A 27,501-nucleotide genomic window follows, 5' to 3' on the forward strand; every position below is an offset into this window, starting at 1 on the left:
TGTCAGGTGCAGTAACCAGATCTACACATGTAAAGTTCAAGTTAACTACTTTATTATATTCTGCCTATTATACAGGAACATCCCAAGACTGCTTGCCTTCTCTTAGTAACAGATAAGGTTCTATGGAGTTTAGGATGGATCTGGATCTCAAAGCTAGTTCCCCTGTTGAGACTTCTTCCTACTGGCTCAGTGTTTCCCAACATAAACACTATTTTTACACAATATAATACTATGGAATTCCTTCAACCCTACTTTTTCAATTATTCAAATTCTAAAGTAATATATTCTTATAAATCTTATAACTAAATATATGGTATTATGTATAATACAATTAAGTATTTGTAAGCCAGGTCATCATAGCTTTTGGAAATAAATTAATAAGTGAAAATATTCAAATGAGATATTAATTCTACTCTAATTCTCCAAGGGTTGAGGAGAAGTTATATTCTTCCAATGGTTTGACATTGACTATTCAGTAAATGAAGAGATATATAATATTTATTTATACACACACACACACATGCACGCTAACTCTTTAAAAAAATGACAATTTACTCATACCCTCAAAAGTCTCAGTATTTAACATTTCCTAAGGTAAATGGCCTAAAACAATTGGAAAAAAACCCAAAAACAAACAAAAGTGGGGCTCATAATGAATCAGAGAAATGCCAGAATTCAGGGAAAGTATTTAAAAAAACATGTTTCTGTCTGCATTAAGTTTCTTTAGACTCAATCACAGTTAATAAATAAACAAATCTATAACCAAATAAAAAAACAAATATTAAAGTACATTTCAGACTTCTACAATCTAATCCAGAAATGAAAGTGATCAATATGTGTATTTCTGTTTGAATTGCATATCAAACACAGCTCAAAGCTTTGGTTCCACACAAGATTTCTGAAGCCTATGTTTTAATTCTGTTTAAATAAAAGTAACAAATTTGTGGATGGAGAACCAAAATGGAACGTGCATTTGCTATAAAATGTGTTAATGCAGATGAAGACATTTTCTGTTGTCCTTGTCATATATAACTGAATGTAAATACAGGTCAATATTTTTAGTATATCTGAAGTTAAAAAAAAATCACAATTTAATCCTTGCACAAGAACCTTACCTTATCCAACCTTTTCTGCCAATTCTCCTCACGTTTTACCATTAATTCAATACAATGGGAAAGTGTAGCAAGGATTCCAGCTGTTGTTGCTTTGAAAGTTATAGCTTCACCTTTAAAATCTATACCATTTATTCCCTTGGGGGTTACATGTGGAAACACTAAAACAAAACAAAACAAATTATAGATATCATTACAAACCTTGATTACTCAAATGAACGTTACCTGAAAAAATTCTGAATGTAGCAGTGTGCTTATACACAGCAAAAATCATTTGGTAATAGAAGTTCATTTGGAGAATACAGAGAAAACTCAGTAGGAGAAATGCTTTCTTCCAACTATATTCCTGTGTACTCTGTTTCTCAGTGCTTTAACACTACTTTGAGAAAATGTGTGGGTGGCAGGAGTGTTAATATTCTTGTAACAATTGTAGTTTGACAGCTTGAAGTGCAATTTAATTAAAACAGAACTACCTTAAAAGCTAGCAGATACAGCATTTAAAACCAATAATTAACATGTATTTGAATCTAATAATGAACCATAAAAGCATCTGAAAAATAATCAGGGCATGGTAATAATGTCCTATAAAATGGAAGGACATTATAATATACCTACATAGATTAATTTTCCATAGCTACAGCTGATTTCAGTATTTCACTGCAACAGCCATCTGTTGCTAAGCTTGTTTGAATAAATGATCTATTTAAAAGTATATGAGGCAGAATGTTACAAAAATACATCAATATATATTAAGGTTGGAAAAATGTATTATTCAAATTATGTTGGATGTTGACATATTAAGACTCGGTTTCTCCATTTGCTAAGAGCTGGGATTTAATCAGGCAAGTTCAATATATGCTATACCTAAAACACCTATGTATATACCTATGTCAGATGTATTTTAATAAAATATACGTTTGTATGTATAATGAGTTAAGCCCATCCCAACGCAATGCTGTCAGATGTTTTCAGTTTCCTATTTGATGAGAAAAGGAAGACATAGAAAAAAATGACTGTATACGAAAAAATGCAAAAATCCACATTTTAAAATAGAATTCATTTTAAGTAAATTGTCATGGGAGTAACATTGCACTATAGAGTTATAAAACTTGGATTACAACTTGAAAATACAAAATACAACTTGAAAATACATTTAGCGTAAGATATAAGAAATAAGATAAAGGTTAAATAGTTCATTAATTAAAACAAAATGCAGTTAATACATAATTAAAGCACCCCTGAAGGCCAGCAAGGAATGTATCTAATGAACTTCAAGGCTTATTGAGAAAGTAGAATGATAAATGCATAAAAGATCTGAAGTATATTGCAGGTTTTCCATATACAACAGCAGTACTATAGTCTTATTATTAAAAAGAGTTTTATCCTGAAGGCTATTAATATGAAATAATATATGTAGGTCAAATATAACATTACTAGAAGAAATTACCTAGCTTAATAAAATAATCAAGCAGTATCAAAATGCAGTCTTCTGTCTCTTGTTAGTCTTATAAACTTTTAAAAACAGAATTCTGGCTTATGCTCTGAAGAAGGAAAAAGGGTATCCGGCAGACAATTCTGTGAGAAAAATATTACATTTAAGATAGATCACCTCTAATAAGATATTATATTTGGTAACCATAAAATTGGTGATACTAATAGAAGTAGAATATCTCTCTATAGGGAAATGGGGAAAAGGGGGCAAATATCTGAATAGCATTCTGAAACCAACTGGACTCATTGAACAGATACTGGTCAATAACTTCACATAGTCCTCCTAGAGACTATTTGTATCTGGTTTCTAGGCAGTTGTCAAGGTAGAAACCACATTACAATAATCTAATATGATGTAAGCATAGCATGAGTGACAAAACCTTAGATGAACACTTATCAACAGAAGAAATAGCTAAGGCATCACCAATAAGAATTGTTTATGAATATAAGCATGAGGTAGTTACGGCCATAGAGGATCAAACATTCTACTTTTGTTCCAAACAGACTGCCGAGCCTTAAGTTCTACAGGAATATCAAAATCATTGAAATCAAATTTTAAAAGTATTATAAGCTGCCTTGAATAGAATTAATATTTAGGCTTTTTCTTAAAGAGACTCGTTCTTAAACTTATCATAAAAATGTATATAACTGGAAAAAACAGACTGAATAAAACCATCCTGAAATTAGCAAGTAAGAATAGGGTTATTAATTGGTTTTATGAAACTGCTAAATAGTTTCAATATCTGTATTAGTTAAATGTAATATATGATTCAATCCTATATCCATTTACTTATGAGTAAATCTATTGAATTCAATAACAATTATTTGGTAAATATTATATAGCATTGCAAGTCTCTATAGAAATGTTAATTTCTTTTAAAGCTTTATAATTTTAAGTAAAATTATAAAATGTAAATAATTAGTACTCTGCATATCTTCTGAGCATTTAAAATAAAACATTTAATTAAAATATAAATGATTTTGTTTGTTGGCATGTTTAGCATACAATGCTAAATTACTTCATGATGTACTCATGATTTACTCAAAGGATTGTTATTTCACCACAGCACTTATATTATGTATTTAAGTACACCTACATTTTTCTTTACTTCCATTAGTATTATGCAAAAACTCCCCATCTGAACGTGTTGTTGGAAAATCATCTTCATCATCTTCTACCACTACAACAAAGAAATAGATCAATTACTAATGTGCATAGCATAGAATCAGAAGATAGCAGAGAAATAATTGTATATCAAATGTTGTGTCAGCTAGCTAGCATTTCTCTATTACTAAACCATGAAAACATTTTACTAAATCAATATCCAAGTGAAATATAAATTCTATGCATGTTACTAGACATTTATACCTGTACACGTTGTATATTGTGCATACATCAAGTAGGAAATTAATATTATTAAAAATTCAAATGCTAGAAGAAATAGTTATAATTCAGCTTACTAAAGGATAGGTGGGAGGAGATGAGTGCTAATGTGAAATACCAGTTAAGCAGTAAAGCTAAGGTGATCTTTAATCATACCCCTTATTATATGCTGATTTCATTTCATGGCTTTATTTGCTATATGCTTTTAAATTTCCGCTGAAAATAAAAGTGTCCCCTCCCCAATCATCACAGACTGGAATTGACCTTGAAGAAAGAAGGCAAATCAGCACAACTGAGCTGATCCAGAAGGACACTATAGTTGATGGTATCAAAAGCTGCTTAGGGGAAGGATGGTTGTACTACCCCACCCCACCCATACCAGAAGTCATCCAAAAGCACAATCAATGCCATTTCTATCCCATATCCGGATCTGAATCTTGACTGTAAAAGATCCATCCCTCTGAAGCTATTATGTAACTGTCAAGGTCAATTCCAGTCTGTGATGATTTTCTACCAGTTTCCCCAGGAAAGAGAGGTGAGTCATTGGACAAAAATTGTCTAATATGGTGGGATCCAGCTATGGCTTCTTGAGGAGGGAGCAAACCACCGTCTCTTTAAGAGGCAAAGAACTTTGTTCACTCAAAGAACAAATAACCACCACTAGAATCCACTCACATAACACCCCGTGGTCACGTTAAAAACACTTATGAGAAGCATAAATCTAAAAAGCAGGTGGCCAAGCTCACTGTCCTGAGGAGTCTGTGCACTTCCTCAGATACAACAGGTTCAAACTACTCCCAGATAACCAGCAAGATTCTTCTCTAGGCCTCACCTCTGACCACCATCCAACTGGGAACGAATCCCAATGACTTTATCTGATAGATGCTGCACAAATTCCTCTGCACACCCCTTTAAGAGGATCTCCACACTTCCCTTACCCAGGTGGACCTGTGTCACCTGAAACAAGCTTAAGGCATGACAATAAGGGCAGAGAAGTAGTGGGGCTTCACTGCTCTTACTACTTGAACATAGGTCTTAATATGACTCTAACTTATGTTCAGATGAGTTCGTCTTTATTGAGCACCAGCAATGCTCTAGACACCACCCATTCCATCTCCCTCAGCTCCTCTATAAACACAGGAAGTGACAAAATCCCCGAGATGAGACAGGTCACATGGCCATGATCCGATCAAAGTCCTCAGCTATCTTATTCTGATCAGCAACCAAGGCTTTGGATGGAACATGAAGCAAACCAACAGGGATAACACCAGCTCCCTATGACACTGCTCTAGGTCCATTATAGCAGAGATCCCCAACCTTTTCGGCAACAGGAACCGGTTCCATGGAGAGAGGTTTTTCCGCAGAGAGTGCGTGGTTTTGTGTGTTGCCTGCATCCTGCGGATGGAGCTTTGCTTGTTTGTGCAGACTGGTTGCTGGCATGCTGCGGCCCAGTACTGCTCCACGGACCGGGAGTTGGGGACCCCTGCATTATAGTCACCATAGTTTTATAAGATCATATTATGCCACCTAAAATGAATGTTAATTTGCAATATATATCATTTTAGAGTGACAGAATCATTTACTTTAAACACATTTAAATTAATACCTTTATCTCTTTGAAGTTCATCCTTGGAGACAGCATCAGCACAGGCATCAAAATATTTCTGTAATGTATCAACTTGTCTGCATAATATATCTCTGAAGGTTTCCATTTCAGCAAGCTTCTCACGCAAACTGTGGCCCTTCTGAAAAGTGTTGGTAAAATGTTCAATTATACTAACCCAAATATATATTCATACTTTTAACAATATGTTAATTCAGTACATATAGACTTTCAACATACTTTTCAATGTTTGTATATTTAAGTTATTGAGATCATCTTCCTATATGAAGATTTTATGTATCCTGTCTATTAATTCAATGACCATAAACATTTTAAAATGTTCTTTACATATACTACCAAGTATTCGGATTGGTATAACTCTTTATGAACAGCACAAAAAAAAAATACATTTGAGAGTTATATAGCATTGTTCTAAAGCAGTGATGGTGAACCTATGGCATGCATGCCAGAGGCGGCACTTGGAGCCCTCTCTATGGGCACACGCACTGTCGTCCCAGCCCCGCCTCCTCCCAAGGCCTCCTCACCAGCAGCCCCCCTGGAGAGTTGCCCCCAGGCGCGGCCCACACGAAGCAGCGCAGCCAAGACATGATAGTCAGGCAGCGGGGACAAGACTCTGCCCTTGTGCCCCATCGCATGCAGATGCTGCTGCGGGGCATAGTTGGAGGGCGTGGCCACCATGGTGATCTGTGGCGGGCCATGGAGGTGGTGGGTGGCCCACTGGGGCAGGGTGGAGTGGGGATGGGGTGGGGGGCAGTTTTTTGGGCACTCGGTCTCTAAAAGGTTCGCCATCACTGTTCTAAAGTAATGCCAGAGGAATTCCGAGAGCTACTAAATCATAAGGCACATAGGTCTTATTTAAAAATTGAAGTGTTCTTACCAGTCAAAGAGCCTCCTCATAAAATAACCGCCCAAACTTGTGCTAATGTATCATTCCTATAAGCCAGCTTGTCTAGTGGTTAAGGCACTAGAAACCGGGGGACTGTGAATTCTAATCCAGCCTTAGGCATGAAAGCCAGTTGGGTAATTTTTGGGCCAGTCAGTATTTTTTACCCAACTCACCTCACTGAGTTGTTGTAAGGAAAATAGAAGGAAGAAGGAGTATTAGATATGTTTGCTGTCTTGAGTTACATATAAAAATAATAAAGGTGGGAAATAAATGACCAGCCTAACAAACCAAAACAAATAGGTCATATACTTTTATTGTAATAGCTTTAGATACAAAATCTAAAGTCTGAATGCACTTTACTCTTCCCTCCCTGTATCTTTGTGTGAACTAGAGGTTTTTCTAAAATATTTACACAAATTAGTTTCTAGGAATGGGCTTGAGACCTTTTTCTGTCTGTTGCCTTGGTAGTAGCTCTGTCCCCTATCCTTCAAGATCATTCCCTATTCCTTCTATATTAAGTGATATTCAGGTATATTGTTTCTGACCCCATGTATTTTTGCCCACATGAGAAAATGTAACAGAATTCATCAATAAAGCATACCTTATCAAGGTATTTTCAGGGTTTAATTATATACATATTATGTACAAAGAAACAGGTTTCTTTCAACAGTATCACTGTTTTTCATATCTAACCTTGAATGAAGAGGTTGATGTTGCGGAGTACCCACTTGCTCCAGATACAAGGGATACCATAGAGCCATGACGTCGCAAGCTTGACTCCGATCCATAGCCAGATTCAGTCTAAAAAACAAATACATGCATTAATTATGGAATAAAGAGGCAGACCTTCATTAAATGAATTGCTCAGACTAGTATTCTAAAAGAAAAAAGTGGACTAGAGAAAGGCAAAAAAAAAAAAAAAAAGGTATATACCACTTTAATACATACTAAATGAAGAAGTTCTCACCTGAAAAACCTAGCTGGTTGTAGGAAAGGGAAAGATTATTATGAAATGCAAAGTGATTTCAGTCAAGCTAACTTCCAGAAATTATCTAGTGAAAAACTAAGGAAAAAATAGATCTTCATTAAAGCTAACTAAATACCAGAAAATATGAAAATAATATTTCCTATTCTCTTTTCTCCCCTCTCCCCCATCATGCAGCCCTTCAATAGTAGAAACTTGAGCAAACAGCTTGAAGGTATCTCATCTTTCACATTCTGGATATCTGCCTTCTTAGGCTTTAGCTAAGCAAACTGCAGCCGCTTTTAACAAACAAACAGACAAAGAAACAGTTTGGTCTAGTGGTTAAGAAACCAGGATACCATAAGTTCAAATCATGCCTTAACCATGAAAGACAACTGGGTGACCTTGGGCCAGTCATTCCCTCTCAGCCCAATTCAGAACTGTGGCAAGAAAGGTCATAAAATGGGGCAAAACTCACTTAACAAATGTCTCACTTAGCAACATAAATTTTGGGCACAATTGTGATCGGAAGCCAAGGACTACCTGAAGTATAGGAAACACCTAGAAACAATCCAGATTCTCAAACAAAGCTCAAGAGTGCCACCTAGAGTAGGTTTTCATTATGCTGGGATGTTTGACAATATTTCTCCTCATTTTATAGTTAAACTTAATTTCTTTTGCACAACAGCTTACTTAGACATGTTTTAATGTGGCAGGCACCATTAAGCAATTTCATATTATTTTTCTTAAAATAAAACACAATGAATTCAAGTACTTTAAAATTACATTGGTGATTGAAGATCACTTAGCACCATTTAAGGATACTGGTGGAGCCATGGTATTTGTGAGTGCAACATTGCCAATTCCTGATTTACTTAGTTAAAAACAATCAGATTTTATTATTTTTGTACGGGGTCTTTGAAAAGGCTGCTTTAATCTTCATAAAAATCTGACTCTAATATTAAAGCAGAGTGTATCCATCAAATTGACAAGCAAAGAGTACAATCACCAACACATGCTTAGAGAATTAACAGGCTGAACCTGAACCTTTATGCTACTGGAAGATGATCTTGAAGTAGATGAGGCATGATATGCATACTGAACAGAGAGGAGCAAAGGGCAAAATGTTGATAAAAAGTAGCAGACTCTTATGCCATAATGACTAAGCTGCAGAGGATAGGTCACAGAGAAGGAGAGGAAATGCAGAACGGGGGATAACCACATATAGCCATTATGAGGGATTATTGAACAGGATTAGTATGGAGGCAAGTAAAGAGTTTCTGGGAATTCAACAAGGAAGAAAAGAAACAGCAAAGAACAGATCAGAAAGAGAAGATAATCTATTGTGTCAAAAGCACAATATGAGTCAAGGAAGGGGGAACAGAGTAGATTTTTTTTAAAAAAATAGCAATAAGAAACTGACATTTTAATCAAAGCAATTTTAGTACTGTACATAAATAAACCAGATTTCCTTGGATCTGCCAAAATCTATTTAATTTTCTATCTCTATACAGTATTTCCATTCTATTATCTTCCTATCTTTTAAACCTTAAGACTCTGCTAATTTTCTTTCTCTGAAGCAATTCCTTTTTCTTCCTCTACAGTTTCATTTATGGTTCTAATTCTTCCAATTTACCTGTTTCTTCTTTTCTTTTAAATCTGAATACTATTTCCTACATGTCCTACATCTGATTTTTCTTCTAGGAAATTCTTTAGTCTTATTACACTTTTAACATTAAGGAAAATTAATTCTCTCCACTTCGTTGAATCCAAATCTTGTCTTTTTAAGGCAAGGATGGCTTATGTAACTATTGGTTTCTTACTTGTAGCCACAGCAGAATAGAAATGACCATATGTATGATGATGACACATGGGACATTGTTATCTCTATGTGTAGCAGCAACATCAGGAAAACATTCGTAACCATGATCGCTTTCTACCTCCCAATTCTTCCATTAGCCTACTGATCTCACAATCTGTCGTGAAATGTTTTGAAATGTTCCATTTTGTTTATCCCAAGACATATATTTATTGCTAGCTTTGCCATTTTGACAAATTTGCTATGATATCTTTTGCTTTTGTGACTTAGGACTGCAATTAAATGCCTTTAAAGAACAAGATAATTGGATAACTAAGCCACAATAAATACACCTGATCTTCCTTTTCATTTGTTTATGACTGTAATACCTTTCTGATCTATTTGAATTCTGAATCCTCAGTGTTTTTTATACCCATGATGTTTTATTGTTTCTCCCTCTTTTCTCTTAAAGATTTCCAGAACTATTTTCCTCTTTTCATCCCATTTTCAGTTATTATTTTTCTACTTTTTTCTACATTTCATCATTCTTTTTAAAAATTATTTTGAGTCTATCCCTTCATTTTCAAATTCTTCCTTTCTCATCCACCCAGGTCTTTATTACATTTGAACATACTGATGAAAGTTAGCCCAGAAGGAAATATTAAAAAGGGCAGAAAAATATATTTTTCCTCAAGGACTTTTTAAAACCAAACTTGGCCCCAAATCTATCTCTCTGCCCCAAGCAAGACTTTAGCCCTATACAAATGCAAATGTAAAACCATCAGAAAGTTGGAGCTAGAGCAATCAAGAAGACAAAAGAGAAGATCTGCATACCCCACCCAAACTCTAGGAGTCAGCCCCATCACCTGGGAAGCAGGATATGATAACAGAATTAAACCACAGATATCAAGGCCTAGACAAACACTCAGAAACAGTCTCAAGGTTCATGCCACAGGAACAGGAAACTATTCCAAACAAAAGGCTAGGGGGGGTATAAAACCTACTGCCCATGTGCTCAATCTCTCTCTGTGCTCTCTGCCCTTCGCTCTCTTCTTCTCTCCTCTGCACTTTCCTGAAGACCATCTTTCTGCAATAAACTGTAACCTTCTTCCCAAAGCAGTCACCATGTTTGCTTATTTATTCCCGGCTTGGATGAACCAGGATGAAGACTTTATTTCTAACAATACCATTACTCATTTTGCTTTTCCATCATCTTTTTATTACCCGTCATTTTCAAACTTTTCTTATACTCGCTGTTCTTCCAAAGTACAGCAGCCATTTCCAACCAATTGCTTCTTCTTGATTTTACCTCACAATAATTTTACAAAGATTACTGATAACTTTAAATGCAAAATATAAAAATGTTTGTCCCAATACTGTGCATTAACAAATATGTCTTTATTGGTACTTCTTTTCCTATTTGATTCTCTTTAACTCCTAGAAAAAGCAATAGTAGCTGGGTTGGCCATGAGAGAAAGAGAAAATAAAGCGGAATACAGAGATAATGCTTTTATTAAACCAAATGAAATTTTACAGAAGTATTGCAAGTGTTCAAGTACTGCTCATCATGCAAGATAGTGAAAAGCCATAAGAAAGGGACAAAAAAATTTGCTGATCAGCTAGCTTTATCCAGGTCATATTCATATAAGTGAATTGTTTTTAGCATTTATGTCACAATCAATAAAATTCTACTTATTCTATTTATGACACAGAACCACATCCAAACACAATTAGCAATCTTTAGGAAAAAATAAAATTTACAAGGTCCTCTACCAATAATAGCCACTAGATGGCGCCAATAAAAAGAATATGAAGCAATTCCTAGAGGTTACTATTGGTCAAAGCCCAGCAGTAACCTTTATCCTGCCTCCATTACATTCCAGTAAGTCTACATTTAAATGTTTTCAAGACTTCCTAATTTAAATGATCGGTGGTTTACAAATGTTCTGACTTCAGCAGCAAATCCTGCACTGTTTCAGGTTTTTTAAAAATAAAATTATACAAGCTGTAACCCAGACAGGCTAAGATTTTACCTTTAAAAACAGAATAGAATTACAGATTAATATCACCATGAAGGCTCTGGACAAACCCTAACTCCATCAAGAGATCAGCAATACAAAATCTAAACAATGCTTAATAGCCTTATATGTAGGAAGACACAGAAGCAGAGCACAGTCTGCCCCTAACCTGGTATCCTCTGCACAGTCTGGGGCTGCACTCCCTAAATTTCATGGGTGAGAGCACACAAGGAAAACAAAAATATTAGGTCACTGACAATAAAGTGGCCACTTTTTTATTAATAAACAGTATTAAGTTATCCATCTCACCAGAAGTGTCTATTATCATAAAGTTACACAAAAGTCTTGCCTGCACCCTTCAGGGCTAGCCTTAGTTATAGGTTAATGCTAACATTACCTAATGTCCTAAAAAGAAAAACAAGAAAGCCATCAAGCAGTCATTTCAGTGGACTACGCTCTCTCACTTCATAGCATCCCCCCTCCAACAAATAATATCCGTGCTGGAAATAGCCAAACAAGGGGGCAGTTAAAGTGGGCATAGGATATGCCTCTAGGCTTGTTGCTTCTTTGTATTCAAAGAATACTGTCACATTAACATTTGGCTTGATTCATGTAAGTCACAATGATCAGAATCTCAGGGGAAAAAAGACAATTCAGCTCATGTTTTCCTATGCTATCAAGCTTCTTACAAAGCAGCCTTGTTCAGCACAAATCAAACACAAGACATGAAGTGATATAATGGGCCTATATACCCTCCCTACACTAAACACAGCAAAGGGGCTGGACAACATGGGATTGTGGTCCAAATTATCTTTTGGGAGACAGCACTCTCACCTATCTTCCTTTATAATGTGATAAGCCAATCCTAATGCATTTTATGGGCTCCTTGCTCAGGATGTGATCTCAGAACCACTGAACTATATCTTTCAAAGATCCTAGAGCACTGGGGAACTACCTGAGGACTGGAAAAGAGCTGATGTAGCTTCCATCTTCAAAAAAGGGGAAAAAATGGATCCAGGAAATTACAGACCTATCAGCCTGAACTCAATACCTGGGTACTAAAAGCCAACGTGGGTTTGTCAAAAACAGATCATGTCGGACAAATCTTATTGCATTCTTTGACCAAGTGACAGAATTAGTAGACCAGAGGAATGCTGTGGATATAATTTACTTGGACTTTAGTAAGGCATTTGATAAAGTAGATAACAACCTCCTACTTGATAAGATAGAAAAATGTGGCTTAGACACCACCAGATGGATTCGTAGCTGGCTGACCAGCCATACTCAGCATGTGGTCCTCAATGGAATGGCATCTACATGGAGGGAACTGTGTAGTGGGATGCCCCAGGGCTCTATTCTAGGCCCAGTGCTCTTCAATATCTTCATCAACGATTTGGACAAGGGGATATCAAATTTGCAGATGACACCAAATTGGCAGGAATAGCCAATACTCCAGAAGATAGGCTTAAGATAGAGGAAGATCTGGACAGACTTGAACACTGGGCACTATCTAACAAAATGAAATTCAATGGTGAAAAAAATAAGGTTCTACATTTAGGCAAGAAAAACCAAATGTACAGGTACAGTATGGTGGTACCTTGCTCAATAGTAGTAACTATGAGAGGGATCTAGGAGTCCTAGTGCAGTGATGGTGAACCTTTTAGAGACCGAGTGCCCAAACTGCAACTCAAAACCACTTATGCATCGTCGGGTGCTGGCTGGGTGTGGCCCATTGTCTGGGTGTGGCCCATTGGCTGGACAAGCCCATTGGGTGGACGTGGTTGCGGTGGTAATGGCAGACTAGATGGGACTAAAAAGTTCAATCAATCAATTTCAACTTTGCAAGATTTTTTTTTCCACAAGAAGTTGAAATTGACTGATTGAAGCTTTTATTTTATTTTTTTTACACACGGCAGCAGAGGCCTAAAGCAAAAAGGTTTTATAAAACCCAGCTGAAGGCCTAGGACTGGGGCGACAGAACGCATGTCCACAGAGAGGGACCTGAGTGCCGCCTCTGGCACCCGTGCCATAGGTTCGCCATCACTGTCCTAGTTAAATATGAGCCAGCAGTGTGCTGGCTTTAGAGGACTTGAGACACTATCTGTGCTGAAATTAAAATGCTCAGGTATCATTGCTCTCTTTTTTTTCTCAGAAAAGGAAAAAAAACTTTGGAAAAAATGATATAATTTTTAAAGGTTCCTTTATAAATCTGAAATAATTTTGTTATTCCAAGAAAATAAAACATTATGTAAGATGTAGTATATTAAATTACTAGCATAGGAAACAATGATTTTCCATAAAAAGTGTCCAATGTAATTATATGAATATTTACAACTGAAGTAAAGCACTTCATAATTTATTTCAATTTTCTGAGAAGAAAAGTAAAACAGAAAAGGGTATCTTTAAAAAAGAAGACAATCCTCTTTTAGGAAGATATTTTACAGATGACCTTAAACAATGGCTTCGAAGCCAGATTCACTTCACTTTATAATAACAGATAAACCTCAGATAACACCAACTTAGGCTAATTTAGCAAGACTTTAGCTGAATAAAATGAACCTTGCTATCTAGGCCAGAGTCCCCAACTTGTGGACCGTGGCCCACTACCGGGCCATGGCCTGCTGGCCACTGAACCACAGTACAGGTTGACCAGTGTGCACACACATGTGTGCGCACTCACCCCCACTTGCGCTAGCGCTGCCACTGCTACAAAAACAAGGTGCCATGTGGCAAAAACAGGGTGCCACATGGCAAAAACAGGGTAGTGCTAGCGAGTGTCACATGGGCGCTTGCACTGCCGTTTGCATCGTACGTGCTCGCGGCCCCGTTTGTGTGTGTGCGTAAAAAGCTTCCCCCTCCCTTTCCCTCTGGTCCGTCAACTGAGAAAGGTTGGAGATCTCTGATCTAGGCTACTCTAATGCATTCTTTATGAAGTCTTTAATTATGATTCAAAAAATTCCAAATATTCTAAACTGTGGCTGGCATTATATCATTTGCCAGCCTGATATTAAGCCTTAATATTTTGGGCAGCTTTATGCAAAGGCCCTATCCATCAATATTAGCCTGCCCTGGTATAGAGACAGAAATAGAAAGAGAAAAACTCTTTCTGAGTATTTATTTTGTGCACCTTGGTGAAAGCCATAAGGCATAGAAACTTTTTCAAATGTGGTCTCCAAAGTGAAACTTGGCTTATTGAGGAAGCATTATAGGCTTTTAAGTATGGAGTAAAAGTTTATGTCATAAAATATAGCAGCATTTAGCTGACCTTGGCAGATACAAAATAGGTCAAGCAGAATTAATACTTGGAAGTATCTGAGCTATAGACAATACTGGGAAGACAATGGCAAACCACTTCCATATTTCTCCCAAGAAATGTTGAAAAATATTGACATTGAGAATGATTAAAGATAAACTTTAGCTTCACCTGTCTTCTTTAAAGGACTTTATTTGGATTGTTGACTTAAAATCACAGGCTGAGTTAAATTTTGTTTTAATTTCACAGATAGTTGTTAGTAGCTCATTTTGGTATGACTATGAGCTTGAACTCTAATGCTTCAACGTAAATAATTATATATTTTGTAAATTGTCCTTGGATTTTTTCGGGGGTGATGGTTATAGGAAGGACATGCATTCATAAATATCTGGAAAAATTGACACTAATATACCAAAGTTGTAACTTACTAGCACAAGTAGCTTAACAAAAAAAAACTCTATATTTACAGTTCCTGCATACATTTACTTAAAAATATGAATCTGCGACTTGGGCTAATCAAGTATGTGCACCGAAAATCAATCTCCCTTCAAAAATTGCTACATTACATATTCAAGCATCTTTCAGAAATAACCATGGTATCTTGAGATGCTGGTCCCTTACGACTTAAGATGCAAAGATCAAGACACATTTTACTCATCTGCACTAAATGCCTATTTGCCTCTAGGCTTATTTCAAAAGTGCTTGTTTTGTCTTTAAAACACAAAGTGGTCTAGATCCTATATATTCTAGGGACATTAATCACATTCCTTCTTGTAGAACATTTTGAATATATCACTTTCATAGATCCAGCACTTTTTAACCCTTGCTGCAACCATGAGACCTAAGAAGCATGTATGCACATGACTGTGTATCAATCAGATTATCTCTGAAAAAAGGGGCTTGACAAAAATTCTAATTAAAACTCACACTTCTTGACAATTTATTTTTCACATCAATCCTTGACTTATGACTGGAATTTCTGTCGTAACTCGTTGCAGCTGTATATGTCACATCCAATTGTATGACAATTTCTATGGTGATTTTAAGCAAATCTCATAGACTTTAAGCAAATCACACAGTGTTTAAGCAAATCTAGCAAGTCTTTTTTGCCAGGAATCAGCAAAAAAATGTAGCAAACTATAACCATGCGAGCACAGGAAGCTGAAATCTCTAGTAAACAAAAGATTGTCAAGTGCTAAAATTCTGATCATCCAACCACAGGATTGATGCAATGGTTCAAAGTCCAAGTAAATGTCATAAATCAGTTTTTCCAAGGCTGTTGTAACTTTGAAACATCATTAAACAGTCATAAGTCAAGGACCATCTGAATTATGTCATTTCCAAAAATTAGGAGCACTTAATCTATGGAATGATATTTCACAGAATATGTATCTTCTAATTTTATAACTGGCTAAAATATCTCTTATTAAATATTTATTTGAACATTATTGATTTTGCTGGCTTTAGTTTTATTCATTTTAAGATTATTTGTATTCTCTTGCATATTATTTTACAAAGATTTGAGTAATGCTGAGGCATCCTATAAGATCGCAAATAAAAGCAATATAGGGTTTTTTCCGCTAGAAAAAGAAAAACAAATGGAAAAGGAGGTTTGTCTATCTGTAAAAGCATTTGGAAAATTTGCTCCTGGTTATTCACACCATCATACTAGTACAAAACAGTATTCAAACCCAAATCAAAAGATTAAAATAGTTAATCTTAAAGCTAATTATAAACATTTTTTTTACCCTTAGTCATCATACTGGAGGGAAAAACTCTTGTATTGTATCCAAATATCACTGCCTATACCAACATACTTTTGAACTTTATAATCAGTGCAGACAAAAATTTAAACTCCACTTGCTGGAGATAATAGTTCTTATGTGTTTTCCATATTACCACACTGTAATTCCTTACAGCTTCCCATTATTCCATTAACATTTCTTCAATGTCTCTCAATGGCAAAATGTTAAGACAGGTAGTTCTGAACAGTCATTTAACGAATGTTCAGTTACCATGGCCTTGAAAAAACTGCTTAACAGTATTCTTCTGGCCACTGTAAAATCTCTCTCTCTCTCTCTCTCTCTCTCTGTCTCTCTCTCTCTCTCTCTCTCACACACACACTTTTTTGGTGCTTGGTAACCAGCTCACATTTACGACCAATTGGCAAGTGCCCCACAATCAAGTGATTGCCATTTGCAATCTTCTCTGCCAGATTCTTCAGAAAGCCAATAAGGAAGCTGGCAAGGAAGGTTGCAAGCGAAAGGGAGCTGAAATCCTTTAGTGGACTGCAGGAATGAACTGAAATCTTCAGGATTGTTCCTGCAGCCCACTGAACCATTTCCACTCCATGCATGGAAGAGAGGGAAACCCTTTAGTAGGCTGCTGGAGATGTTCCTGCAGCTCCACAAAGTATTTTCCTGCAACCAACCAAAGGATTACCCATCTGTACACAGAGGGGAACAGAAATCTTTTGGTGGGTGCAGGAGCATTTTGAGCTATCTGCCAGGAGGATTTCTGCTCTGTGCAGGGTTGAAACTCTTTGGTAGGCAGCTATTTTGCTCTGTCTGCTTAATAAGTGCTGGGATTGCATTTATTGAGTAAAGCAGTCATGTGAGTGTCTTGCTTATTGACTGCTTCATCAACAAATAGTCCAAATAGTGGTTGTAAGTAAAGGACTACCTGTATACCAACTTAATATATATGTATTATTCATTTCAAAACCTTATGTTATGATATTTCTGGTGGTTGAAGTTTAGAACATTAGTTTTTATTCATACCGAATTACTCAAGTTGTTAGGCAAAAATTTGGAGCAGCCTCCTCTAATTTTATTAACTTCTACACCCATTGGAATTACAATTCTCAGAACTGGCCACATGGGTTATGATTCTGGAAGTTACAAATTCAGCAAATATAGAGGGTGTTAGCCAGGGGATAGTTAATTCACACAACATATTAATTGGAAAGAATAACAATTCATACCTTGTGCTGTTCAATTGCATCTATCCATTGCTGCCTATGATCTGGATCCTGAGCACGTAGATACCAAACACTATCGTTTACACTAATATCAAATCTGCATTCATCAAATTCATGAGGCTGTTGGATAAAAAAAAAGATAATTAGGAGCACTAGAATTAGTGGATGAATCATGAACCTTTTAAATAAAAAAAAACATTTTATTTATCAACATATTAATTAGTCCCCATCATGATTTAACCCAGGCCTACCAAAATCTGTATAGGGGGATAGGGCTATTAACAAATTAAAAATAACTGGCCTTCCCATCAATTGTTTGGTAGATATAGTTCTGGGGCAGTGTTAGAGCTGGCAGTGCTGATGAGCCTATGCACTGGAGACACTCAGCAGCAAATCTTTTGGGGTAATGCTGGCATTACTTGGCAGCAGCAGAGTTATTGCATTTTTAAAAAATACTGAGAAGCCACAAGCAACCTGTAGACTTATGCTGTATAAACTTGATCTAACCAAAAAGATTGAGAAAAATGACTTTTTAAAATTAGGAAAGAAAAATGAATGTTGTAAACAGAACAAAGATCTGTAAAATAATTTGCACACAAGAACTTTCAGGTTGGACTATGAAGCATGCCATATACCGTTTCAGACAAATGGCTGTCCATTAAAGGAGCTACAGAAATTACTGCCGAGTACTGGTTGTGTACTACATGTGATAACAGTGTCCCATATTCTTATGTCTCGGCTCTGGAGTTGGGTGGCAAGATGGAAGCTTTTTATACAAAGAAAAATATCAAAATCCAGCAACGTTTTCCAAACCCTACATCAAGGGTGACAAGGGCATGTAGGAAAATGTGTTATGGTTTGATGAAGTCAAGACTGAACATTTTGGCCAAATTCCAAAAAGTATGTTTGGCGCAAAAACAACATTGCACACCATCAAAAGTATACTATACCCATAGAAAAAGTGTGGTGGCGGCAGCATTATGCTTTGGGGCTGCTTTTCTTCAACAGGAACTGGGGCATTAGCCAGGATGGAGGTATTATGAACAGTTTCAAATATCAGTAAATTTTGGCACAAAAACTTCAGGTCTCTGTTAAAATATTGAAGATGAAGAGGAATTTCAACATCACAATGACCCAAAGCAAATCAACAAAAGAATGGGTTCATGAATAGAAGATCAAAGTTTTGGAATGGCTTCAAAAGGCACTTCAACAAAGCATTAGTTTAAGGGTGTGCACATTTATGCAATCATGTTATTATAAGTTTTTTATTTTTTCCCCTTTGCTTTTCAATTGAGTCATACAGCTTACATGTTACATTAAAGGTAGAAAATTTTTTGAAGTGATTTATCTATTTTACTTCTTAAAACTTTTAACAGGGGTATATAGACTTTTTATATCTTCTGTATATATACCATTCTGATAGCACTTTTAAATATCCTTCCTGTAAATGCTGAGCACCACTTTCAATTCCTAGTAGAGGGTTTGAACTCCATACAATAACAACTGAAGAGTCCCAATGAGGGGGCAAAATTGGAACTGTACAGAAATAACTAAAAGCCAGAAATTTACACTAGGTTCTTGATTTGTAGATCTATATTGTGCTGAAATCAAAATATTCATTATTTCTCTAAATGTGCCCTGCTTACTGATTTTGTTGTCTTGAGCCATCTCTGTGCACTTGCTTATAGCTGCCACCCCACCCCCCACTTTTCCTGTCACATCCGAGGTAAATCTTCCTAAATCTTGGAAATTTTAAGACAAATTTAATAACAATAATAATAATAATAACAATAATAATATAGTTGGAAGGGACCTTGGAGGTCATCTAATCCAACCCCCTACTCAGGAAGGAAACCCTACACCATTTTAGACAATTGGCTGTCCAGTCTCTTCTTAAAAACTTCCAGTGTTGGAGCATTCACTGCTTCTGGAGGCAGGTTGTTCCACTGCTTTTCTCCTTGATTAGTTTCCATCTGTTGTTTCTTGTCCTGCCTTCAGGCTATTTGGAGAATAGCTTGACTCCCTCTTCTTTGTGGCAGCCCCTGAGATATTGGAACACTGCTATCATGTCCCCCCTCGTCTTTCTCTTCATTAAACTACACATACTCAATTCCAGCAACCGTTCCTTATATGTTTTAGCCTCCAATCCTCTAATCATCTTTGTTACTCTTCTCTCTACTCTTTCTACAGTCTCAACATCTTTTTTACATCGTGGTTACCAAAACTGGATGCATTATTCCAAGTGTGGCCTTACCAAGGCATTGTAAAGTGGTATTAATACTTCACGTGATCTTGATTCTATCCCTCTGTTAATGTAGCCTAACACTGTGTTGGCTTTTTTGGCAGCTGCAGTACACTACTCGCTCATATCTAAGTGATTGTCCACTAGGACTTCGAGATCACAGTTGCTACTATTGAGCAAGATACCACCTATACTGTACCTGTACATTTGGTTTTTCTTGCCTAAATGTAGAACCTTACTTTTTTCACCACTGAATTTCATTTTGTTAGATAGCGCCCAGTGTTCAAGTCTGTCCAGATCCTCCTGTATCTTAAGCCTATCTTCTGGAGTGTTGGCTATTCCTGCCAGCTTGGTGACATCTGCAAATCTGATGAGTTTCCCATCTATCTCCTCGTCCAAATCTTTGATGAAGATGTTGAAGACCACTGAGCCTAGAACAGAGCCCTGGGGCATCCCACTACACTCTTCCCACCATGTAGATGCAGTTCCATTGAGGACCACACGCTGAATAAGACTGGTCAGCGAGCTATGAATCCATCTGGGGGTAATGCTGTCTGACCCACATTTTTCTATCTTATCAAGTAGTAGGTTGTGATCTACTTTATCAAATGTCTTACTGAAGTCCAAGTAAATTATATCCACAGCATTTCTCTGGTCCACTATTTTTGTCGCTTGGACAAAGAATGCAATAAGATTTGTCTAGCATGATCTGTTTTTGACAAACCCATGTCGGCTTTTAGTAATGACTTTGTTTGCCTGTAAGTGTTTGCTGATTTGTTGTTTGATTATCTTTTCCAGAATTTTCCCAGGTATTGAGGTCAGGCTGATAGGTCTGTAGTTTCATAGATCTATTTTTTTTCCCTTTTTTGAAGATGGGAACTACATCAGCTCTTTTCCAATCCTCTGGTTAATTCCCTGTGCTCCAGGATCTTTGAAAAATATAGTTCAGTGGTTCTGAGATCACATCTGCCAGTTCCTTGAGAACCATGGGGTGCAATCCATTTGGTCCTGGTGATTTGAACTCGTCTAGGCTGGACAGGTGTTCACTTACCATTTTCTTGCCTATCTTAACTTGTGTTTCTAATCTATTTTTTATGGTACTGTTTTTGATAGGTTGGACTGTTTTTTCCCTTTGTGTACAGTAGTGGCCAAAATTGTGGAAACCTTTTGGGAAAAGTATACAGTAGAAATGCCACCTTTGGTTAAGTTTCCACCAATTTTTCTTCTAATTTCTTTATAACTGTAGCCTTGTTCACTTAATAATACTATTTTACATCACTTTCTGGGCAAACAGTCAACTCTTTGCACCATTACTTTAATTTTATTACATTTTACAAGCTCACTAAATGAAAGAAGAAAAAACCCCAACCAACTTAATAGCGATCACACAACACACTGAAAAATGTCCTCCTCTCAGCTTCAATACATGACATCAATACTGAATCCTATTGTGATCTGATTGGCTCATTGCCAAAACAAGATGACACCTGATTGGGTCTCTAAACACTCATGCTCATTGGCTACAATCAAATGAGGGAAAGCTACCTGACATCAACCTAAGCAAGTTACGCTTCCTTTTTCTGGTTATTTGGCTATAATGTTTCATAGAATACAGTACAGATAATTGAACAAACTATGTTGCATTACATTCTTGATTAAATTATCTTTCCACTGATATATAATTTTATGGTACTACTCAAAAAAAGTGTTGTTGTTAGCCATCAAACCTCAAAAATACACTTTTCCCCAAAGGTTTCCACAATTTTGGCCACTACTGTAAAGACAGATGCAAAAAATGAGTTAAATAGTTCTGCTTTCTCCTTGTTGCTTGTCACCTTCTTGCCACTTTCCCCCACTAATGGACCAATCATTTCCTTAAATTTTTTCTTGTTTTTTACATGTTGAAAGAAGCCTTTTTTGTTATTTTTGACTTTGATCGCAAGCCTTAGGTCATTTTGAGCTTTAGCTTTCCTCACTTCATCTTTGTAGGCTTGGACTATTTGCTGATATTCTGCTTTAGTTATGTGCCCCTTTTTCCACTTTTTATATTTGTCCTTTTTATCTTTCAATTTATCAGAGAATTATTTATCCAGCCATGCTGGTTTCTTTTGAGAGCTGTTATTTTTCTTCTTTGTTGGTATTGTGCTAGAGTAGGCTTTTATTATCTCACTTTTCAAAATTTCCCAAGCTTCTTGAGTTATTTTCCCCTTGAGGATTCTCATCCATGGAATCCTTCCCAAGCTCTCTTAAAGTCCAAGACTCTAGTTTGACTGTGTTCTATTGCTTGTGCTTGCATAATGTTGAATTCCAATATTGCATGATCACTTCCCCCCAAGGTTCCTGTGGCTTCAACACCTTCTATCATTTCATCTCTGCTAGTGATTAGATCCAATATGGCTAATCCCCTAGTTCCCTTCTCTACTTTTTGGGAGACAAAGTTGTCTGCTAGGTTTATCAGGAATCTGTTTGATCTTCCACTTGGTGCAGAGTTTGACTCCCAGTTGATGTCAGGGTAGTTAAAGTCCCCGTTACTGCTGTGGTGTGCTTCCTACATACCTTAGTTAGTTGACTAGCAAAAAGTTCATCTATTTCCTCTGTTTGGTTGAGTGGCCTATAGTATACACCTATGGCAATGTCCTTTCCTCCGCTTTTATATTGACCCAAATGCATTCAAGATAGTTTTCATCATTGTTGTGCTCTATTTCTGTAGAGATGTAGGTATTTTTTATATAGAGAGCAACTCCACCTCCTCTTTTATTTGGTCTGTTTCTTTTAAATAATTTAAATCCCTGTAGCTGTGTTTTCCATTTGTGGGTTTCATCCCATCATGTTTCCGTAATGACAACAATATCATATCTGCCCTCATTTACCTGAATTTCTAGTTCACCCTGTTTACTGTGCATTGGTGTATAGACATTTGAGTCCTTTATGACTGACCCTGTGTTTACTTTCTACATAACCTGTGTGGTGCCTGAGTTCCCCTATTTTCTTACTACCTGTTTGGTTAATGCATTTTGTGTGGCACTCGCTATTAAAATCTTGATTTTGCTCAACAGCAAGGTTGATATTCTTGTCCACACACACATCTATGTTACATGCATTGCTAACCCTATAATTTTTTGATTGCCGGGGACAGGGATGTTCTGTATCAATTAACTCACTGTCCTCGTTGTTTAGTTTAAATATTCCTCCAGAAAATCTGTGAGTTTCTCACTCTCATTTATTAACATGAAGTTTCTTTGAATGATTTAAAACACTTCTTCCCAGATTTTGCTCCACCTGGGCTAGACTGCCATTTATGAGATAAGCTGTCAACTGATTTACCTGTTACTCTTAACTATATATAGCTGATTGTTCCACTGTCTACTTAGGTTATGTAGGCTGTCGACCACTTTCTCCACTTTCTCAAGTTAAAATTGTTATATAAAAGATAGCTTTAATGTGCAGAACACTTTATTGAGATAGCTGTACATTTAGGAAATACTATTAATTAACAAATTATAATTAATGATTTTAGAATTCTAGATACTTTGAATATGCTTTTTCTTTCAAAAGCATGGAAGCAATCTCTATAGCTAACGTTTGCAGAATGTATACATCTTACAAAGAAACTAAATCTTTGCCTTTTCAGTAAAGAGATGTACAATTTAATATTCAAGGTAATTATACAAAGATTTTAAAAGTTCCCTTTATAATTCTTTCCTTTATCCTTCCCTCTCAGTTCAGTAAAATAGCAAACAAACAAAACAAAATTATAAGAACTGTATCATGTCTCTAAGGAGTCGATTTTACACAGTACTGTATGATACTCCATCAGTTATGACGTAATTTCACAAGAGCTTTGAGTTGTTTCTCAGTTACAAGAATGGCTGCCTATTCCAACATAATGCAGAGCAATGACCACTTTTTAAAATGTAACTGCAAAATTACAAATTACTGTGATCATACACCATGCTAATCTTTTGTTTGCTTTAACAATGGTTTGTTGAATGAGCCAAAAAAACTTGGTGAGACCTGCAAACAGGTGGCGCAGCAGTTAGAGTGCAGTACTGCAGGCCACTTTAGCTGACTGTGTTCAGCAGGTCAGCGGTTCAAATCTCACCGGCTCAAGGTTGACTCAGCCTTCCATCCTTCCGGGGTAGGTAAAATGAGGACCCAGATTGTTGGGGGCAATGTAAATATATATACACATTGCTTACTGGTGTACACCGCTTAGAGAGTGCTTGCACTTAAAGCGGTATATAAGTCTCATAAATAAATAAATAAATAAATAAATAAATAAATAAACAAACCATGGTTTGTATGGACAAGTTTTGTTTTCATCTGTTTCTTTTTTGCAGCTGCTATTTCCTTATATTTCTGTGGATTAGTTAGATATGCAGGTAGGATACACAAACAAAGCAAGAAATCACAAACAAAAGCCAGGTTTCTATTTACACATCATACTGAAAACTTCTTTAGGATTTAACAAGCAGAGCCCGATTTAAGTTAAGGCTGAGTAAATACTTGTCTAGGGTGCCAAAGCTTAGGGAGTGCCAATGCCAACCCTCCTTCTGAATCATTCCAAAAATGCAAATCTTCACACTGTCAGGTGGTGGCTTACTAGTCAATGTAGCCTAGGGATGCCCTATACAGCATTGACAACACCTCATTGGTAATCACAATTAATGGCCAGAATGGAGAAGGCAGTCCAAAACATACAAAGGGCACCAGATTAGACAGTTTTGGTTTGGGCTTTCAAAGCAATAACTGACAACTGAAATTATTTCCAGAATGAACTCTAAGCCTGTGAATATGACAAATAAATATGGAAAGGCATTTTAAAACTGGTTATACTTGGTGGCTTTGTAGAAACTTTTAAAATCAACTTTCTTTTCCAGTACAGTCCTATAAAACAATTATAATATTCATCCATTAATATGCATTGCCTGGTCTGTTTCTTTGATATATTAGCCAAAGCTGGATAAAATTGCTATTTTGGAATCTAACAGGAAGACCAGGGATTTCCAAGATTTCCAAGGAGATTGCAACTTGTTTAAAAACAGATTTATTCTCCATTCCTAGGTCCATCAATTTATTGACAAATAATACTTTCATCTTGCCTAGAACAATCTTTATTTCTTATATCTACTTGACTAATGATACAATGCACCAGTTCACAACTCAGTCTCATTAGCTGAAGAAGCTAGAAAAGAACTGTACAGCATCAGTATATTTATTTATTTATTTATGAGACTTATATACCGCTTTAAGTGCAAGCACTCTCTAAGCGGTGTACACCAGTAAGCAATGTATATATATATTTACATTGCCCCCAACAATCTGGGTCCTCATTTTACCTACCCCAGAAGGATGGAAGGCTGAGTCAACCTTGAGCCGGTGAGATTTGAACCGCTGACTTACTGAACACAGTCAGCTAAAGTGGCCTGCAGTACTACACTCTAACTGCTGCGCCACCTCGGCTCTTTTTGATAGCTACAAAATTTCAGTGCTCCACAATATCTCGTCTTGTTTCCTATTTAATTTAAATTTTGCCTTGTAATATTCTCTAAGCTTTTAAATCATTGTTTATCAAAGTTCCTAGCACTTTTTAAAATATTTATTTTATTTTATTTTGAAAATCAGGGTAAAATTCAAACTCCAAAAAAGGGAAAAAGAAATTTTACAAAAACAAAACAAAGATAGACAAAACATTAGAAAAGAAAAAAATGTACATTAAAAAAGACCAAAGGTAAAAACATACATGATCATATTATTCCCCCTAGTTGAACATTGATAAATATATTGGAACACTATTAGTCCTCCCCCCATGATGCAGGCCCAACATTTATAAACTTCTTCCTCTATTTGCAACCAATTTGACCTGTCATGTATCTACTATATATAAAGGCAAAGTAATTAACAGGTGAAGCAACAGCAAAGTTAAGTTTCAAAGCCCTCTATTAACAATCTATTGTTGTATTTAATCTATGATTGTCTACAATGGCTTCTTAAATATCATAAATCACCACAATCATTATGTATGATCCGTCTGGGATTAAATAACCTCATTTGATTCTTAATAATAAAATTTGTTGAAAACTTTCCAACAATTATGTTTTATTCTCCAAAATCATAAACCTTCCTTGTTGATCCATTTTCCCCGAAAAATCCAGCCCAAATTTTCCAGATAGAACAAGTCTATTCCCCAATCACAATCAATCTTCATCACTAATTGATTCTATTACTCCCAAATCTGTAGAATCCATATCCCCTTCAACTTTCTCCAACAAACCTGCAGTTTCCATACTATGTTTCTTCTCCTTTAAATCTTTAAAACAGCAATTTAGATTCCAGTCCATTCAGTTCTGTGTTTGGTTTGGCTATACTTGCTTGTGTCTGGATATGCTCTTTAGGTTGATTTAAAACCTTTGTTATTTCATCAAACTTTTTATCAAAGTTTTCAATTTGAACTTGTAGGTTAAAAAGCATTCTTTTTTTCAAAGGCTTCCCAGGGGGCTTTATCTGTAACTTGGTACATTGCTTGCATTTTTAATATAGCCCTCTAACTGGGCATCTGTAACCAGACATAAACAACTCCCTTGTAACAAAGTAGCCACAGAGAATATTGAAATATTTCTCACAATAAAGGATGGAAAAAATTTCCATAAAGTGTTAAAAAATTAAGACCAGAGCTTTTTAAAAGTTAAGAAAATGTGAAATCCCTGTAGTGAAAATCCAATGCAAATGAAAATCCAAACAGGTCACTTTCACTACCCAAAAAATCTCCGTTGACTTCCATACGGAGAAAGCTAAAGTAATTTGCAGCAGAGTGAAACAGTAAAAAAACATTAAAGAATTCATATTAAAATCCAGCAAGAGTAAATTAGCCCTCAACCAGTCAATTAATTTTAAAAGAAACATCAAGATAAAAAGAAAATTCAAATAGTGCAGTTAAAACCCAGGTGCAGTTAAAACCCAGGCGTACTTTAAAAAAAGAACAGCCGAGAGGAAAGACGGAGACCCAAGTCTCCAACCATCCCTACTGGGAATTGCAACCCTCAAAATTCCTCTTCCCAGGAGGGACCACAATCATTCGAGGGTCATCTTGGGTTGTTCCTAGCAGCTCTCAATCAGATCCAGAGGGCAAAATCAGCTGTTTGTCAATAGAAGAAAAGAATCCCCCTGCTGCTTAGCATGCCATCTTGGGGAAATATGCCCCTAGCAATTTTTATTTTTTGGGGGGGAAATCCAAAAATATTCAGAGAATACTCCTTCATTTCAATATAGAAGTATGTTTTGGAATGGTACTATATAGATAAATGACATTTAAAAAAAACCTTTAAAAAAGGAAAATTAACAAAACAGCATAATTGGCATGATGCCTGGTGAGATAAGTGCATGCATTCTTTTTTTTTTTTTTAAAAAAAAGAAAAGGTCTTTTTATTCAGTGCTACTGATTTGCATGTAAATGTATGCAAATTTAAAACTCACTGCTCATTTAAAATGTCTTTAATCCGCTCATAGACCTATTTAAAACTAATAAACCTGCAGTGTATATTTGTTCAAAAAAATTAAACATATAAGTGTAATAAGAATTGAAAAATGCTTACTAGTCAATAAAAGAATCACAAAAATGTACTAAAATTATTTATGTGGCTCAAATTAGAATCAAATCATATACTCTCATTCAGTGGGTAATCTACAATTTTAATGCAAAGAAATTAATGCAAGAAACATTTAGCATTCTGAAATCTGTAAAGTAATGTA

The 27,501-nt window shown here is 36.1% G+C and overlaps 1 protein-coding gene across 3 annotated transcripts in view; it reads right to left on the reverse strand.

The window, feature by feature from the left end:
* CERT1 (ceramide transporter 1) overlaps window positions 1–27,501 on the reverse strand; it is a 64,653-nt gene that overhangs the window by 22,964 nt on the left and 14,188 nt on the right. For all 3 annotated transcript variants that reach the window (XM_039364008.1, XM_039364007.1, XM_039364009.1), the window contains exons 3-7: window positions 17,514–17,630; window positions 7,191–7,298; window positions 5,594–5,732; window positions 3,701–3,784; window positions 1,116–1,273 (exon numbers count right to left, since the gene is read on the reverse strand). In XM_039364008.1, the coding sequence (XP_039219942.1) occupies window positions 1,116–1,273; window positions 3,701–3,784; window positions 5,594–5,732; window positions 7,191–7,298; window positions 17,514–17,630 (606 nt within the window). The remainder of the gene's footprint in view (window positions 1–1,115; window positions 1,274–3,700; window positions 3,785–5,593; window positions 5,733–7,190; window positions 7,299–17,513; window positions 17,631–27,501) is intronic.

This window comes from Crotalus tigris, unplaced genomic scaffold (genome assembly GCF_016545835.1).
Source record: "Crotalus tigris isolate CLP2741 ecotype Arizona unplaced genomic scaffold, ASM1654583v1 scf7180000019642.961951, whole genome shotgun sequence".
Taxonomy (NCBI): Eukaryota; Metazoa; Chordata; class Lepidosauria; order Squamata; family Viperidae; genus Crotalus; species Crotalus tigris.